The sequence below is a fragment of the Eucyclogobius newberryi genome, unplaced genomic scaffold (genome assembly GCF_026437365.1).
Source record: "Eucyclogobius newberryi isolate DKJ021-1_F unplaced genomic scaffold, fEucNew1.0.hap1 SCAF_12, whole genome shotgun sequence".
Lineage (NCBI taxonomy): Eukaryota > Metazoa > Chordata > Actinopteri > Gobiiformes > Gobiidae > Eucyclogobius > Eucyclogobius newberryi.
The window spans coordinates 17,743,373-17,760,838 of NW_027315746.1; the positions used below are offsets into that span (position 1 = coordinate 17,743,373).

General features: G+C 41.1%; 1 protein-coding gene across 1 annotated transcript in view; it reads left to right on the forward strand.

Moving 5' to 3' along the window:
- The window catches only part of LOC140356266 (metabotropic glycine receptor-like), a 75,946-nt gene extending 59,275 nt beyond the window's left edge, over window positions 1–16,671 (forward strand). The window contains exons 6-13 of the mRNA XM_072441097.1: window positions 3,267–3,376; window positions 5,320–5,558; window positions 10,344–10,482; window positions 11,596–11,701; window positions 12,835–12,981; window positions 13,662–13,899; window positions 14,405–14,955; window positions 15,640–16,671. Of these exons, the coding sequence (XP_072297198.1) occupies window positions 3,267–3,376; window positions 5,320–5,558; window positions 10,344–10,482; window positions 11,596–11,701; window positions 12,835–12,981; window positions 13,662–13,899; window positions 14,405–14,955; window positions 15,640–16,560 (2,451 nt within the window). The 3' untranslated portion in view covers window positions 16,561–16,671. The remainder of the gene's footprint in view (window positions 1–3,266; window positions 3,377–5,319; window positions 5,559–10,343; window positions 10,483–11,595; window positions 11,702–12,834; window positions 12,982–13,661; window positions 13,900–14,404; window positions 14,956–15,639) is intronic.
- Window positions 16,672–17,466: the final 795 nt, after the last annotated feature.

Here is a 17,466-nt window from a genome sequence, read left to right on the forward strand (position 1 = left end):
TTAATTCAGTTTCAGTGTTATTTCATAATTGAAGACAAAAATCACCATTTATTCTTCTGAAACGCTTGAGCTACACATTAAAATCTGCTCTGCTCTATAGCTAAGTAAACATGCCCATTTTAAGTGTAAATAATATATTGCTGAAGGTAGCACAATACATTCTTTTACAGACGATATACCCCAGCTCATGACTGCTTTTGCATTTCTCCTCCTGCCGTCTCACCTCTGTCTGCGACTCTCCCTTTCCTCTTCTTGCTGGCACCACGCGACTCCTCAGCCTCTCCCCTCCACGCTCGGCTGCTCAATGCATTTTTAAACACTCCATCAAGTTCTAGCACAAGTTGCTTTAAAAATACATCTACTGATTAATTGATGGCTGAGGCAAGAGAGGCAAAGCAAAGAGGGCCACCTTCTTTATACAGTTTAATTGTTGCGTTCCCCCGTGGCTCATGGGCCGCTCTTTGGATGTGTCTGTCTGGAAGTAGGATTAAGACTGGGCATTGTAAGTGGCTTTTTGTGGTTGTGTGGGAATAAGAAACAGCTCGGCCTACTTTAGAGGGGGTTCTGCTGAAGCGATTTGTTGTTTGTTGTAGAGTGAAATGGTTTGGGGATGTTGGGAAGGGAAAACTCTAAAGGTGGAGGAGATGCAAGTAACAATAACCCAGATTTGTAATTTCAACAACAACAACAAACTGGAGTTTTATTCTGGGGAGCAGGCTACAATGACCAAACAGATTCATTTCAAGGGCTATTGGATATTATTTAATCTTCATTTACATTGAACATAATGGAAATATGCTGCAACGTGACCGCTACAAAGCCATAAAATTAGAGAACCTTTATTTGTCCCACAATAGGGAAAGTCCAGTGTTGCAATTCAGGAGCAACAGGTGAATAGAAACATATAATACAAAAACTAGATAAATAACTTTTTTAAATATACAGTACTTAAATCTCACTCAGACTGTGCAGTGAGAGCGGGAAAAAAAAAAGAAAAAAAGACTACAACACTATTATCAGTGATGGGCTGAATGTATTTAGTTACAGAATACCTGCACTAAAATATATTTTGGAACATACGGTAGTCTGTCTAATCAGAGTTCTGTATTCTGAATAGTTAGAATACTTTGAGTTTTGTCATAGTATAGTTTGGAAACACAACATAAGATTAAACAGGTTTTTTTCATTGTCTGCAATGCATTTATTTATAAGAGAAACTTTATCACAATATAGAGGAAATTGCAAATACTCTCACTATCAGAACAGAGAATTGTCCTCATTATTTTAGTGACATTTGAATTTCCTAATCAAATACCACAGTGATTTTAGAAAAGTAACTATGAGTGTTTTGAATACGTAGTTTGTTACTTCCCAACACTGTTATGTCTGTTAAATTGTTAAGTTGAATAAATAGAAATCAAGGTTTTGTGATTCCTCTCATGTCTTCTCGAGTTGAATAAATGTTTTTCCTGTTGTGTGAAGCACTTTTGCCTCATGTACGAATTATGCTCTACAAATAATCTTGCCTTGTTTATAAAAAGTAGCTATGACTCTAGTTGTGTGAATGTAACCATTGAGTTTTGAATAATATTAAACAAAAGTGTAGCTGTGTCTTCCTCCAGCCTCCTTCCACCCCCATTGCTTATCTCTGAGAAGTCATTATGCTGCTGAGGGGACGCCGACGAGCCGCTGTTTTTGTAGGCGATAAAAGAGATAGCAGGTGAAAAGTGGTGTTGTTCTTTAAGCTTAATTACCCCAGATAGCTGCATGTCTCTCAGAGGAGCACCCACAAATGACAGGCTCTGCACCTCAGGGACCCTTTCTCTCACTGTGTAATGAGCGTGGCTGAGTGTGGCTGCTGAACTAGATCCACCTGTTTTAAAGACACATAAATGAAACAGCGCTCAGAATAACTGCTGGTCTGACTCAGTTTGAGCTCCTCCTGTGTTCCATCTCCAGGTCTTAATTAACCACAGAGCAGTGGGCGCAGCAGCTGCTTTATAATGAGGGTTTAAAGAAAATTAGGGAAATTAAAGATTGTCACGTGCTAAAAGTGGATGTGGAAAGGAAGATCTTTTGTGACAGACTCATCACTCATCATGAAATAAAGTGCTAACCCAAACGACCTCCTTTAATGTCAAAGTCTTTACACATATAACTAGAGCTACGGTATTCAAAACTGTCCATGTGTATTCACAAACAAAAACTGGCACAAAGTTGAATGTCTTGTCAGGAGTGGGGGATATTAATAAAACTATATCTCAATCCCGATAGACAGACGATATATATGTGTTATAATGTGCTAAAACATGTCTTTAAACGTATTAGTTGAGGTTGTGGTATTAGACAAATGTGAAATATCTGTCAAATGAATCACAAAGGTTCAGAAATATCACCTTACACCCTTATTTGAAAGTTCTATTTGAAGATTATTTTTCCTATAAACAATATATTCAATAATCACATTTTGTATATCGTCAAAACAACTTTCACGATACAATCTAAACTTGATATACTGCCCACCCTACTTAAATAATACATAAATAATCATACCATTTTTCAGCTTGTTCAGAATCAGATTGTTGTCAGTTAAAAGGACTTTAGACATAAGATATAAGATTATGACGATAATGATGATGGTTGAACATTCGTGAATCCTAAATTTCAATATTTCTTTTAAAAACGTTGAATCACCCTCAGAGTCCCTGGCCCAACTTTGCAGATCGTTACATTATTAAACTCCACAACATACTTTCATATTTTACCATGCACTTTGTATGCATTGACTTGCACCTTCAATATAATACTGATTTTACTTTTAATTAAATGCTTTGATGACGTTTAGAACATGAGGTTTGAACATTTGCAATAATGAGTGACACGTATGTGGCCATGATCATTATAAACCTTCTTTTTCTTAGTTCGTCTGCTCACTCCACGGCCTTGTCCTTGACTTTGAATGGATTTCTAGAAGACACACACTGAGATTATAGAGGGACATTTCCATTCCCTCAAAACAGATGAATTCAGGTTATAACATAATCACTCAGCATAAAAATGTGATTATGTCGTGTGGCGATGCGGGAGCTAACCTTTATTATCTCTCTAATGGAGGCTTCTGTGACATATGGACTAGGCGCTGCTGTGAGGTGTCAGTGGGGGGCGCTAAAGCTGGAGGGCCCGTCTTCTCTTCTCCCTGCTGTAGACACGGTGTGTGTTTGTGTGTTTGTGTGTGTAAATGAGGATGTGTGTGTCTCTTTCCTCAGGTGATGATCCTGTACTTCAACCCCAGTGTGTTTCGCTGTATCCTCCTGCGCTGGGTGCGTCTGCTGGGCTTCGCCATTATGTACGGCACCATTGTCCTCAAGCTGTACAGGTAACAAAGTGCTTCTACTCTTTACTACCACTCTATGGATTTTTGTGTACCTAATAATATCACAAAATAGTCTTCTTGCTCTCTTTTGGCTTCACATAAGAACCATATGTAGCTCGATGTTGATAGTAACCCAACATACTGGAAATGCTTTTTAGAGCAATCACCAAATGGAAATAAAAAGGTAGGGTTGTGGAAGGGTTGCCAAAAGTATTGGAAAATAAGATGTTAATTGGGACTAAAGCTCGTATTGAAACTAGATTTGGAGAAAGTATCAATAAAAAAAGAAAGAAAATCACAAAAACAGGACAAAATTAGACTTTTCTCAAATGTTTTAATCTTGAACTTCATCAGAGCCAAGACCACATGGTTAAATGAATAAAGTACTATTACTTTGTGTTGAAAATGTCATTATATTGTCGAAAATGCTTTGTTATCCTTGGTATGTCGAGAATCAGGCCTATTCATTAGAATCAAACGTTTGAATGGTTATTATTGTGACACACACTATATTTTGGGCCTAATTTTAGATCGAATGATAAATATACACAAAGATCTTACAGTAATAACATGATTATTATAATTTAACCGAGTAAATTGAATTAAATCAACAAGCAGAACATGTTTTAAAGTGTGAGTGCTGAAGCAGTTGTTACAAGATGAATGTGGAGATTTTACCAGGTTTATAAGATTATACATTGTTATTATTTTCTTATTGTTTCAAAGCCTTCCACGTCGGTTTGGTGCCAGGTAAGGTTTACTTCATGAACATCTCCGACATTTCAGTCATTAATCTCAAGCCGCCCACAACAGCTCCACATTTGAATTTCAGATGAATCGGAGGAGGCTCTTCTCGAGTGTCTCCAGCACAAGCCTCCTCAGAGCTCCGACCAAGTGTTTCTGCGACGACAGAGGGGGTCAGAGGGCTTTCAAGTGTTCCTTTGGCAAAATTACCAATTGAATTTCTGTATATCTCAGTGGCTATAAGCAGTGCCCCAGGGCCAGACTCTCACAGACCAGTGTCTCATTATGTCAGGGAAGAGGTTTGTCTCAGTCTGGCTCCAAGAGGTTTGATTATTCCATATGTCGCAGTCAGAACGTGCCACACACATTCAAGACATTTGTTCAGGACTGATGTTTTCCTCAAAGCTACTTCCCACCAAGCCTCGTTACAAATGATGAAGATTGAATGTGTTTGTGGTCAGTAACATTCATGGCAGTGTTGAAGTTTTACTGTGAACACCGTCGAGCCAAAGAGGAATTGTACTATTATATGCTCCATTTGAGCTGCTAAAAACATATTTGGAGGTGTAGTTTGATCACTTTAGCTCTCTTCAAGTCCTCCACAAGTAGTTTCTGTTGAGTGCAGCTGTTTTTTAAGGCTCTTTCATGTTATGTTATATTGTAAACAGTCGTACCGCTCTTTGTGCTCCTGCCTCGTGACCCGGCTGTCGTTGTAAATACAGAACAAACAGAACACACAAGACCAGAGAGTGAAAGTAAAGTATAAAACAAAACAAAAAACGCATAACACAACAAAGAAAGAACAAAAGAAACAAAGAAGGCTTCTAATGAAGTCATGGCACGCGATATTGTCGTCCCATAACCTTTCACGTTTATGGGACGTGAGACTCAGTTTGTTGAATTTGTCCATTTTCAAATTAACTATGTTGATCCTGTTCTTGATTGTTGGCTCAGTTTGTGTCATACTTTTTTCTTGATGGCCTTTTTCCCTGCAGCCAGAAGTTTGCTCCAAAGGTATCCATTTATTGTATCCATAGAAGGGGTTTTGAAGCCCAGAGTCAAAGTTCTGAAGTCAGTTGAGATGACAATGCTGATGATCTGCAGTGCACTATTAATCTCAGACCAATAATTCTGAACAGTCGGACAGTCCCCAAACACATCCGTTTTACTAAACAATAACCCGCACTGTATGTATGTTTTAGGGTGTTGAAGGTGTTCCTGTCCCGCACTGCCCAGAGGACGCCCTACATGACGAGTTGGCGGGTGCTGCGTCTTCTCCTGGTCATCCTGTTGGTGGTGCTGTGGTTCCTCGTGGCCTGGACCTCGGCCGTGTGTCAGAAACCAGATCTGAACCAGGTCCTGATCAGTGCAGGCCTCACCGCTGACCGACTGCAGTACAGTATGTGTCTTCTGGACCGCTGGGACTACATGACGGCTGTGGGTGAGTAGTAGTAGTAGTAGTAGTAGTAGTGGTGGTGGTGTTTTTTTCTAAACCTAAACAGGACTTATTACAGGTTTAAAAGTGCAAAATGTATTTAAGCCATAACCATATTAAACCAAGAAATAGATACAGCTTTTTCTCCTCAAGCAACACAACAGGAATATTATCTGCTCAGTATGACTAGAATACAGTCATCCAAAAGTATTGTAGACAAAATACTGTTAGACAAGATCTAACACTAAACAATGTTGTTGTTTTTTGTAGATTATAGTCTTAATGTCGCTGGTAAATCGCCTTTTGACTGGTTGTTTTCTAGTTAAGTTAATGAAACCTATTTTGCCTGTGGGGAATATGTCGGGACTGAGACCATATTTAGCCCGAGCTTGGTTGTTCTTCATTTATCCAAGGACCCTTCTTCATTCAAGAGATATAATATTTAGTTTTAAATCGTTAAGCGCTATGGCAACAATACTACTTTCAAGATTTAAAGATTCAGTTGTAGTGATCTGGACAGACAACTGAACACTCCTGGACAAATGAGGGATTACACCGACATGTTTCAGAATACATGCGTTCGCGGTGATGTCACACAGCCGGGACTTCCCCATAGCGGCCATTTTAAAAGGGGCACGCGATGTATAAAAACCAACACGACTGCATCCTTTTCTACGGCATAATGAGCTACGAATACTTTCATTCTTTAGACGATAACGGCAAAGCTATCAAAGAGCAATGTCCTGACAGATTAAGCAGGTTTTTGTCATTTTGGCCTCATATTTCCTGGATTTCGTATGTAGTAGACTATTCTGTATGCTGTTGTGCCCCTTTCAAAATGGCGGACTCGGTTGCCACTGCACAAGTTCCCGGATGTGCGAACGCATGTATTGTCAGTTATTATAAGTAGCTCTCAATTTCATATCCAAGAATTATATCAACGGGCAACAATGAGAAAACGTTCAAAACTTGATTTAAAGTGACGATAAATATGTGATACTGGTATAAAGCCGAATGTGATGTAACGTCCTGAGTAAATCTCTGTCGGTCTGTCAGTCCGAAGCCAGTGTAAGAAATGTCCTCAGGCTCCACTGAAAGCGGGAGTCAAAAGGAAGACGGCCTGCTCCATTACACCGCTAAAATATCCAAACAAATATATCCTTTTATTTTGTTTCATGCACTGATGTGTAAATGTGTTTTTAAAGCGCTTGTGTTGCAGACGATCTGAAGGATGAGAAAAGCTGTGTCTTACCTGTTTATTTTTGTCGAAGAACTTAAAACGTTTGCCTCCCATTCAAAATGCACAATCGTAATGTCATTATTGTCGTCACTAAGAGAGCGCGTAAAGAGCGACTCCATGTGCTCAGAGAAAAGGTTTTATGATTCAGATGATGATCAAAACCTGTTAATATTCCCCATCAGAATGTCCTCAAGCTGTGTCATCGTAGCTTCATCTGGTGAAAGTTAGTTTACTGACATTTCGCACTATAAACAACTAATTGATTAATCGAAAGAATAATTGCTAGATTAACCGATTAACAAAAGAATTGTAAGTTGCAGCCCTAATGTTGGTATCCCTGAGTCACTCTTTGAAAAGGAATGCTCAATACATTAATAGATCTCACAGCATACATTCATTATAATAATTAATCTAATTTATGCCCAGACTTGGCCGTTTCTCCCAGAGTTGCAGAGTCACATACGAGTACAGTCACTTCTGTCGCTGCTCTGCTGCTCACATCAAATCAAATGGCCATGGATTGTACACGAGGCAATAAATTATATTATATTTGCTCCATTATTTTGATTCATCTGAAAGGTCAGTCCATGAAGTCTGCTAATGTTATTGATTACGCTCCATATGTAATCAGTCTGTGCACACACAGAGGCAGAGGTATATTTAACTGACATCCAGATACTAATGCTCTATATTTCCCTCTGAGCACAATACTTAAACATGAAGTATTGTGCTAGTTGTTGCAGTGGGTTGTAAATACTGAAATAATACCAACGATTTTATGGATTTGCAAGGGTTTTATTAGTTATTTTTTTATATTTGAGTCACAATTAGATAGAAAACACAACATTATCTTGTAGGTGTGGGAGATATCCACAAAAATGAAGCTCCCATTTATTTTTATTTATATTTTATTTATTTATTATTAATTTTTTACGATATTCTGATGATGATAGACGATATTATTTCAAACCAGGAGAAATGTGTTAAAACATGTCTTTCAAGGTATTAGTTGGGGCTTGATTATCAGACAAATGTGAAATGTCATCACAAAAGTGCAGAAATATCAGCTTAGTTTACAACATCACTTCTTTTTTATTGTATAACAACAACAAAACAATTAACATAACAATACAGTTGCAAAAACTAAAACAACCAAAATGACCACAACAACAAAAACAAAAACAATAAATTAAAAACAAACAAACAAATTAAGTAACATTGATACATAAAAATAAAATAAACTAGTATTTTAATGCTTTTAGTAGGCCATATATTTCTTTCTATTTATTTTTATTCTATTTATTTATGATACCATGTATTAATTATTATGATTCTTTATTTATTTTCTAAATTAATTATTTAGAAATATTTTTTTTACAAATTTTATTTATTTATTTATTTAAATTTTTATTTATTTTTTATATATTTTATATACAACATCACTTCTTTTCATTTGTATTTTAATAAGCTCTTTTTAGTAGCATTTTTACTGTAAATCGTACATTTTTCATATCTTCAAAACAGCTTTCGTGATATGCTCTTCTGAGTAACAGTTCTTTCACATGCCCGGCCTGAGTGTGCGGGTGCTCTCGGCCTGAGTGTGCGGGGTGCTCTCGGCCTGTGTGTGCGGGGTGCTCTCGGCCTGTGTGTGCGGGTGCTCTCGTGTGCGGGTGCTCTCGGCCTGAGTCTGCGGGTGCTCTCGGCCTGAGTGTGCGGGGTGCTCTCGGCCTGTGTGTGCGGCTGCTCTCGGCCTGTGTGTGCGGGTGCTCTCGGCCTGTGTGTGCGGGTGCTCTCGCCCTGTGTGTGCGGGTGCTCTCGGCCGGAGTGTGCGGGTGCTCTCGGCCTGTGTGTGCGGGTGCTCTCGGCCTGTGTGTGCGGGTGCTCTCGGCCTGTGTGTGCGGCTGCTCTCGGCCTGTGTGTGCGGGTGCTCTCGGCCTGAGTGTGCGGGTGCTCTCGGCCTGTGTGTGCGGGTGTTCTCGGCCTGTGTTTGCGGGTGCTCTCGGCCTGTGTGTGCGGGTGCTCTCGGCCTGAGTGTGCGGGTGCTCTCGGCCTGAGTGTGCGGGTGCTCTCGGCCTGAGTGTGCGGGTGCTCTCGGCCTGAGTGTGCGGGTGCTCTCGGCCTGAGTGTGCGGGTGCTCTCGGCCTGAGTGTGCGGGTGCTCTCGGCCTAAGTGTGCGGGTGCTCTCGGCCTGAGTGTGCGGGTGCTCTCGGCCTGAGTGTGCGGGTGCTCTCGGAGCTGAAGAAGAGGAAGTTTCCCGGCACGTCCTTGAAACAGTGATTGACAAGCCAAACTCGAATAGCTGGGAAGAACCACTGTGAAGTCTGGAGCTTTTCGGGAGCACGGGCAGCGATGCAGAGCGATGCGGCGAGAAAATATCTAAATGATTGTGTGCAGAACTGTAATATCCGCGTCTTTCAATTCGAGCTGTAAAATGAGGGAGTCCAGCTGTTCACGCTGACAACCAATAAGAGCAGAGCGAGTTGAAGGACAGAAACCTCCCGCAGAAGATGATGGGAAATGATTTGGCAAACGCTCTCAATACGTGTGTCAAAAACCTTGAAATGACTGTAATAGCTTTCTATGTTTGGATTCGTTTTTCAGTCGGTCGGATACATTTGCTACGCCAAGGACTCGTAGTAGATGTAGTGAACATGTTTTTGTTGTTTCCCTTCATAAAAAATGGTATAGATTGTGCATAGACTTGTGTTCTGTTTGGTTCACTTGAGTTTTTTTAAGGCTGTCTCCATCTTGAGAGCTCAAAATGTATTCTCGAAGGTGAATTAAACCTTCAACAGACTCATTCTGATCACTTCAACACCAAAAACGCCTTTGTTACTGATAAATGTCTCTTTTTTTGACACAGCGAGTGAAAAGACAACAACCGGCATATTTTCCTCTACTTTCCATACACGTACAGTATTGCACTACAAAAATCCAAGGTTAAAGTGTCCAAAAGTGGGAAGTGCATGATGGGACTTTCAAAAATCAACCTAAGCCTTCTTCCTCATTAGTGTGTAATACAAACTATTCATTTGAAATACTTTATGGACGATATTTCCATGAATATTAATGCACCGTTCATATGAGTAGCCCGGCTCGAATCTTTTTTATTGTTCATGGAAAACAGCAGAAACGATTGTATCTAAAGTGGTCGCAGGCTTGAAGAAAGACACAGTATATCATATGAAATGAATAAATGATGTTTACACTCGGTACACAAGCTTTTATAGGCCTATTATTGTGGGGCATGAAGAAGTAAGCAAGCATAGAAGGAATCTGAGCCAGACAAAATTTCATATCTCCAAGACAGTCTGTCCAAAGAAATTCTATTAATGAGTTTTAAAATGGTTATTGATTCTCTCCTGCAGTCATGTATTTGATTCTATTACAAGAGCAATGTATGTGGTAATGACTTCTAGTGCGAGAGATGCATTTTGAGACCTCTTCAAATCAAAGATACACCGTGAAGGGCCGATAAACTGGGCAGCTGAAGTGACACAGAGGAGAGTTCATCAATAATGTCCTGTCATTTGGTCTTTTTCCTCCTCCAGCTGAGTTTCTGTTCCTGCTCTGGGGCGTGTACCTGTGCTACGCGGTCCGGACCGTTCCCTCAGCGTTCCACGAGCCACGTTACATCGCTGTGGCCATCTACAATGAGCTGGTGGTGTCGGCCATCTTTCAAATCCTCAGGTCAGTGTCCAAGCAGCTTAGTGTGAAAGAATATGTCGAAATCCACCATATTCTGTCCCAAGTTGGATTGTATAAGTCATCAAAGCAAATTGTCAACATTGAGTTTCATTGGTTTAAATGAATTGTATTTTCTGTAACTGGATTGTTGCAAATCACATCAATTCTTTGTTTGTTTTTTTTAGGTTGAAATTAAAAACACAAAAAATGACACTGAGAGATATCAAAATAGACAGTAGCACAAAACATCCCAAAATGTTCACGGCATAAGTTTTCCAACGTATGTGTCTCCTTTAGTCCAAAGTCTGTCGAATAATTCCATTTTCAAATTGAGTCAGAAGGTCATTTTTTCCATTTTGTGAAGGTCAGTGTCCTTTTTTATGTGATATATTTCCAAACTGATCTAAAATATTACCCACATAGACCTAAAAGTGACTTCCAGTGAGTGCTAAATGTAGAAAAAGAAGCTTGTGTCAAAGCTAACCAGATAAAAGAGTAGGTGAAAGTTGTGTGTAATTTGTGCAGTAGCCTGTGGTGCTCCGTGGGACAAAGGAAAGGTCACACAGAGTTAATCTGAGTGGAACAGTCCACTGGGTACATTTTCATTTTCAGCCCAAGCAGCTCTTGTCGTCTGGGACTGAAACATTAGGGTTTTGTGAGTCGGCTGCTGCTGTTTCTCAGATAAGACGTGCACAGAGCAGGCTGAGTGCATATTCAGCATCTTCATGCACCGGAGCTCATGGAGAACTCATCTGAGGATTTTAGAGTACAAAAGGGGATTGTAAATTGAAAATTGCATTGTTCGCATAAACAAACATGTTTTACTGCAGTCTGTCTTCTTCTGGTATTAACATGAAGGTGTAGAAAAAAGTAATAAGCAATAGTTTCCCATATTTATTACCACTCTCTTTTATAACACGCTGTAGGTTTCTGGGCCCATCTCAGTGTGTGACAGGAAACTGTTTGAACAAAGATGCAATTTTAGTCAGGATTTTAGGACTAGCTTAACAATTTTACCTTTCTACAACACTATAAGGTCCACATAGCCCATTGTTCTGTCATGTAGTAGTGTAGTTATATTCTTATTCTGAATTAATCCATTTTGTTTGCTCACAGGTTCTCTCTGGTCCAAGGACTTCATCCTGACTGGATGTTCATGTTGTTCTTCGCTCACACTCATCTGACTGTTACGGTCACTCTGTGTCTACTGCTCGTCCCAAAGGTACAATGACAAATAAAAGCAGCAAAAATGTCTCCTAGATATCAGAAATGAGGAGATGCAGTCTCATTTTACAATGCAAATTATTGGGATTCATACACAAGTCTAATGAGTTTGTTGTTCACACAGCCTGCTCTGTGTGGGCCGTATCACTATTCGAGCTTAGTCAGTTCTTTGTTGTGATTGTCATTATACTTGTAGAGTGAGTCAGCTGAGAACACAGAGATAATTAAGAGAGGACACTAATCTCACAGTGTATGAGCCACAATATGAGACAAATATTTATTTTTCTCATATTGTATTCATGGGTGGGAGCTGCCTCTGTGAAACAAGAGAAGTGGTAGTAGCAAGAAGAATAGTTGAAAGAATAAGGAATAGTTGTGGAAGAATTAGTTGAATGAAGAGAAATGTGCAATGAGACGAACTCGATGATGAACTTGGCAAAATTGGACTGGTTCCCACATAGTTAAAGTCCACGCACATTTCAGTGTTTGCACAATGTTTGGCAATCTTGAAAAAACCAAGGACTGATTTGTCAAGTATCAATCCACAAGACGGACACAGAGGAAGTGCAAAGTTGTTAAAGCACAACTCAGAAGAGCGTGCGCAAAAAAAGCTTGGTATTTCACCTATGTTTTCTGACCCTCCATCTCCATTATCATATTTAGACAGACTTTATGTTGGTCATTATGTGAAAATCAACACACTTGCTTGTTTACTGTTGCATAGGGATGAAATAATTTAATCAAATTGCAACATTTACAACTTATAATTTTTTGGGGAAATCATCAACTAATTTAGTAATAGAATTAATTATCAACTAATATAGTAACAACAATAATTAAATCAAAAATGACACAGGAAACATTTGTACGTTTAGTGTTTCTGATGAAAAAACAATGAACGTCTTTGGGTCAAATTTGACTAAAAAAAGGAGAAAAAAGGACATTTTTATTTACAGATGGGTCGCTATGTAAACAACTAATCGAATAATCATACTTGCTAGATTAATCTAATAAGAAAATAATTGTTAATAGCAGCCCATTATAAGAGTGGGCTCCATTTATTTACATTTTCACATACTTTCTATGTATGGTTGGTGGCTTTAAATATATATTCTGTTTCTCTGTCTGTAGTTTTTGTTCAAAGGGACTCAGGCTCGAGACGACATTGCCACTGAGGCGTATGAAGAGGAGCTGGACATGGGACGATCCGGCTCTTATTTAAACAACAGCATCACCTCGGCCTGGAGTGAACACAGCCTGGACCCTGAGGACATACGGGTAAAGAGACGTTCATTCATGCATTTTCTACCGCTTGTTCCCAATAGGGGAGTCTCCATGTTCTCCGGGTTTAGTGGATTGGCAACTGTAAAAATTGCCCCAAGTGAATGAATGTGGGAGTGAATAGTTGTCTGTGTGTCTCTGTGTTAACACTGCTACGAGCTGGCTCCTGTCCAGGGTGCAGCCCGCCCAAGGCCCAAAGTCACTGGGATAGGCTCCAGTCACCTGGGAAGAAGCAGTACAAACATTTATGAATGAATGTAGGCATAGCTCTGTAGCCATTTATATATATAAAGGTTTGCTCTGCCAAATTTTATTTTCTGCTGTACAAATATTGGTTTTGTGCTGCAATAAGAACATAAAAATTGGTCCAAGTAAATACTATGATCAGTGGCATTTGAAAATAAAACATGCCACAAATGAAGTCTCAGCCGTAACAAAAAAAATGTATGCTTGTAATTACTTTTTGTAAAATAGTGCTTTCAAGACAAATAATGAATACATTTATTAGGTATGGTCTTAAGGGGGCTTGAATTCACATACCTTTAATTTACTTTTATTATCTGCAACATTTAATTGTAAATAGTAAATACGAAGCCCACAAGAGCATTACTGAGCGAGGATTAAAAAACTATTCAGGCTTCGTTCACATCCGTTGTATTCCTTGTGTTGTGTTTAAGGATGAGCTGAAAAAGCTATATGCCCAGCTCGAGATCCATAAGCGAAAGAAGATGCTCGCCAACAACCCTCACCTCCAGAAGAAACGCAACTCTAAAAAAGGCCTGGGCCGCACCCTGATGAAGCGCATCACTGAGATCCCCGAGACCATGCACCTGCACCGACAGGGCAGCCGCGAGGAGGGCAGCGAGCATGGCAGCAACCGGAGCACCCTGAGGAGGGGTGAACCAGGGCACCACGGTAAGACTATTACTCTTATGAGCTGCCTGTAAGCTGCCTGAAATTCTGTATTTTAATTTTTAATAATAGAATGTCATGTATGTTGTGCTATTAAATGAGGTTCTTTCAAACCCATTTTTATGGTGGAGTGGACAATCCGGTAGCTGCAGGGTCTTAGCTCGAACATGAATTGAAATGAATATCTTATAGTAACAGTTGATGGTGGTTTAATGAAAATTCGAGAATGTCCACTTCCAAATAATCATAATTATGTTTTTTAAGACGTATTTAGGAAACATTGATGCTAAACAATCAATGCAAATATGTCAGAATTAACCTTTTACCTTCAAGATCAGGAGGAACAGAAAACAAAGTATTCTCCGTCCACAACAGAAATGACAGACAATCCATAAAACAACATTTAATCACACATAAATTATTTTGATTTGAAATGTCTTATAATCTCCATTTGCCATTCTACCATTCCAAATCTCAGTACCATTGCATTTTATGAATATTTATTTAGGTAAAGCACGTGACGACTCTTTGAGGAACAAAGTCATGGCCTTGAAGAAGTCCCTGAGCTACGACCACGTCTGTGACCAGGACGAGGCCGCTCCCAGTCCCAGTGGCTCAGCCGGCGGAGAGAAAATGATTCCTATCGGAGGGGGAGACGGATCATTTTTGGGCTCACTGATTGGTCGAAAACATGGCAGGAAACCAACGGACCCACCTGTCACCCAACAGACACTCCAGCCTGCCGACTCCACTGAGTCAGTCCCACTCTTCTGGAAATCTGCAAGCGCCCACAACCTCACTCACGAGAAGAAACCAGTGCACCTGCGCACCACCATTATGCAAAAGTCTCTGAGTGTTATTTCCAGTGCCAAAGAGAAGATGCCCGGTCTGGCCAACAAGACAAGTGCGGAGGATGCCAATAAGAGGGTTCAGAAAGGGCACGAGGGGGCCACCCTGGCAGAGGTGGACGAGACCCCAGAACAATATCCAAAAATGATCGCGAGCCAGTCTGTGGAGTACTCCAAAACCCCACTCAAGATGGGCATCATGAAACAGCAGGTATGCCCACAAGACTAAGATTCTAAAAGTACTCAATTGTGTCCCATATATTTCATTACTTGATTAGACAATGCAAATCAGCTCCTTTAAGTCTTTCAGGTAGTCGTTTCAAGTCATTGTAATTTGTATAGTTTTAGATTATTTGTTTAAATATGTCATGAAACAGGATCAACGTTTTGGGAACAATGAACACATCACAGACAATTTCAGTAAAAGTTAATTTCTTGAAGCATTATTGCTTGGCTCACAAATCCATCTTCTTCAACAAGTAGTCTTACCCTAAATTACTCTTCACATTTTCTTGCTTGACCAGCCAGTCTCTCTCAGCCTGTGGGTGGGCCTTAAAGGCATCAAAAACCCTCCCAACGTCAGCTGCTAATTTGCCTCTTAAATGTGTGTGTGAATTATATTCTAAAGTAGAACAGCAATCATTGGATGCAAGAAGAGAACCACACGGCCTTTTGTTTATTTAAAAGGAAAGGCATGAATTTCTCTGAATGTTTAATCTGCCTGTCAGTCATAGCCATTTGAAATCTGGGAAACAGGATATTGTTCCTGACTCATACATCTTTATAAAGTTGTGTCAAAGCTTTTGGTCTTGGCTGGCTACGCAACACATTTTCTAGTGCCTGTTACCATAAGGAGGAACATTATTTTCTATAAATTTCTCTCTGTGTGTGGCAGGTGAGTGGCAGCCAGCCCTCCATCTGCTCTGAGACCGGGAGGAGCCTGTACGATGTATCAGAGGTCTCTCCGTGGGAGATGGAGGAGAGTCAGACCCCGACATCTGAAGTTAAAGCACAAAAACATGTCTCCATCGCCCCAGGAGAACCCACAGCCTGTCGCCGTGGCAGCAGTTCCGGGAGCACCAAAGGGGGGCGTTCTCAGCAGAGGCACAAAACTGGACAGTCCCCGGCCAACAGACGGAGAAGCAGGGATAAAGGAGCAGAGAAAGAGGAGATGAGGGAATCACGTAAATCCAGACCCCCAAAGTCTCCTCTGCCTTTGAAACCAGATGTGTGTCCGTGGGAGTTCGAGGAGCAGCCAATCATGGGACCAGAGGCCATTTCTCCAGAACGGGTCCGGCGAAAGAAAAGTGTCACGCCCACCGACGGCAAACTCAAAACTCTTCATTCGGACCACTCCAAGTCTACCGGGAGTCTGCTGCAGCCTCCGTCACTGATGGTGGAGATATGCCCGTGGGATTACTCCAGCCCACCATCGCCAAAACAGGAGCGAGGGTGCAACAGTCCCAGCACGCACAGGAAGAAGCGGAAAGGCTCGTGCTCGTCCAATCACAAAGCAGAGAAGGAGAAGGGGCGGGAGAAGAGCAGGGAGAGACGTAGCTCCTCCAGTAAACCATCTTCGGAGAGGAGAAGAGTGAGCCAGACCTCAGATTGTCCCGGGGTGGCAGGTTCAGAGAGGCGGAGGAGCTCATCCAGGGACCCAGAGGTGGTGTACCGGGACAGTGAAGACTCTCACAGCGTCCTCTTACAGACTAAACCCTCAGGGGAGAGGAAGAGAGCTGCTGTCATCAGTGCACCCAACATGGCCGACGTCTGCCCCTGGGACTTTCCCGATCCGGACTTTGGAGGGAGGGTGTGAGGAAAAACACCCAATTGTCATTTTTCATTCACAAAAAAAATCCTGGTGAAGAATAAATTCAGAGGGAAGATGAGTTTTTTCAGCCAGTCTATTTTTGTGCTGAATAAAAACATTTATCCATTCATTTTCTACCGCTTGTTCCCGCGGGTGACTGGAGCCTATCCCAGTGACTTGGGACCTTAGAGGCGTTTATTCTACTATCCATTGTTGCAACTCAAGCACATGACAGGAACTACAACATTCAGATCACTCTAATAATAGTTTTCTACAAATATGCTTGTTTTTTCACCAAGTACCATAGTATAATTAAAGTAAATCCCACCGTCACATATTAACATTGGTACAGTCCTCCCTGCAGCTTACTCGACGTGCCTTTCCCGGGGTACTTTGATGAGGGATAAATTTAGCTTAAGCCAGCAGGGACCGACTCTATTAAATATGATGATGAAAGGCAGCGGGGAATAAAATTGTGCGGAAAAAGGCAGAGTGACTTGTGAGATTTCTCGACACATTAGTGAAGCCAGTCCTTTTGGCAGATTTGATCATTCATGTTAAAACGGAGTCCAACATGCAATGGGAACAGGTCTCACTTACTAATGCGAACACAGCTCCTGCTCCGGTCATACAGGGACCGGGCAGCCCTGAGCAAAAGGCCCCGGACCCCGTACTCCCAGAGCACCCCCCAAAGGACACCCCGAGGGACACGGTTGAAAGCCTTCTACAGATCCATAAAGCACATGTGGACTGGTTGGGAAACTCCCAAGAACCCTCGAGCACCCGATGGAGAGTATAGAGCTGGTCCAGTGTTCCACGACCGGGATCGAGTTTCGACTGTCGGTCAGATTCTCCTCACCAGTCCCCTGGAATAGACCTTAGGAGTGTGATCCCACTGTAGTTGGACAGAAG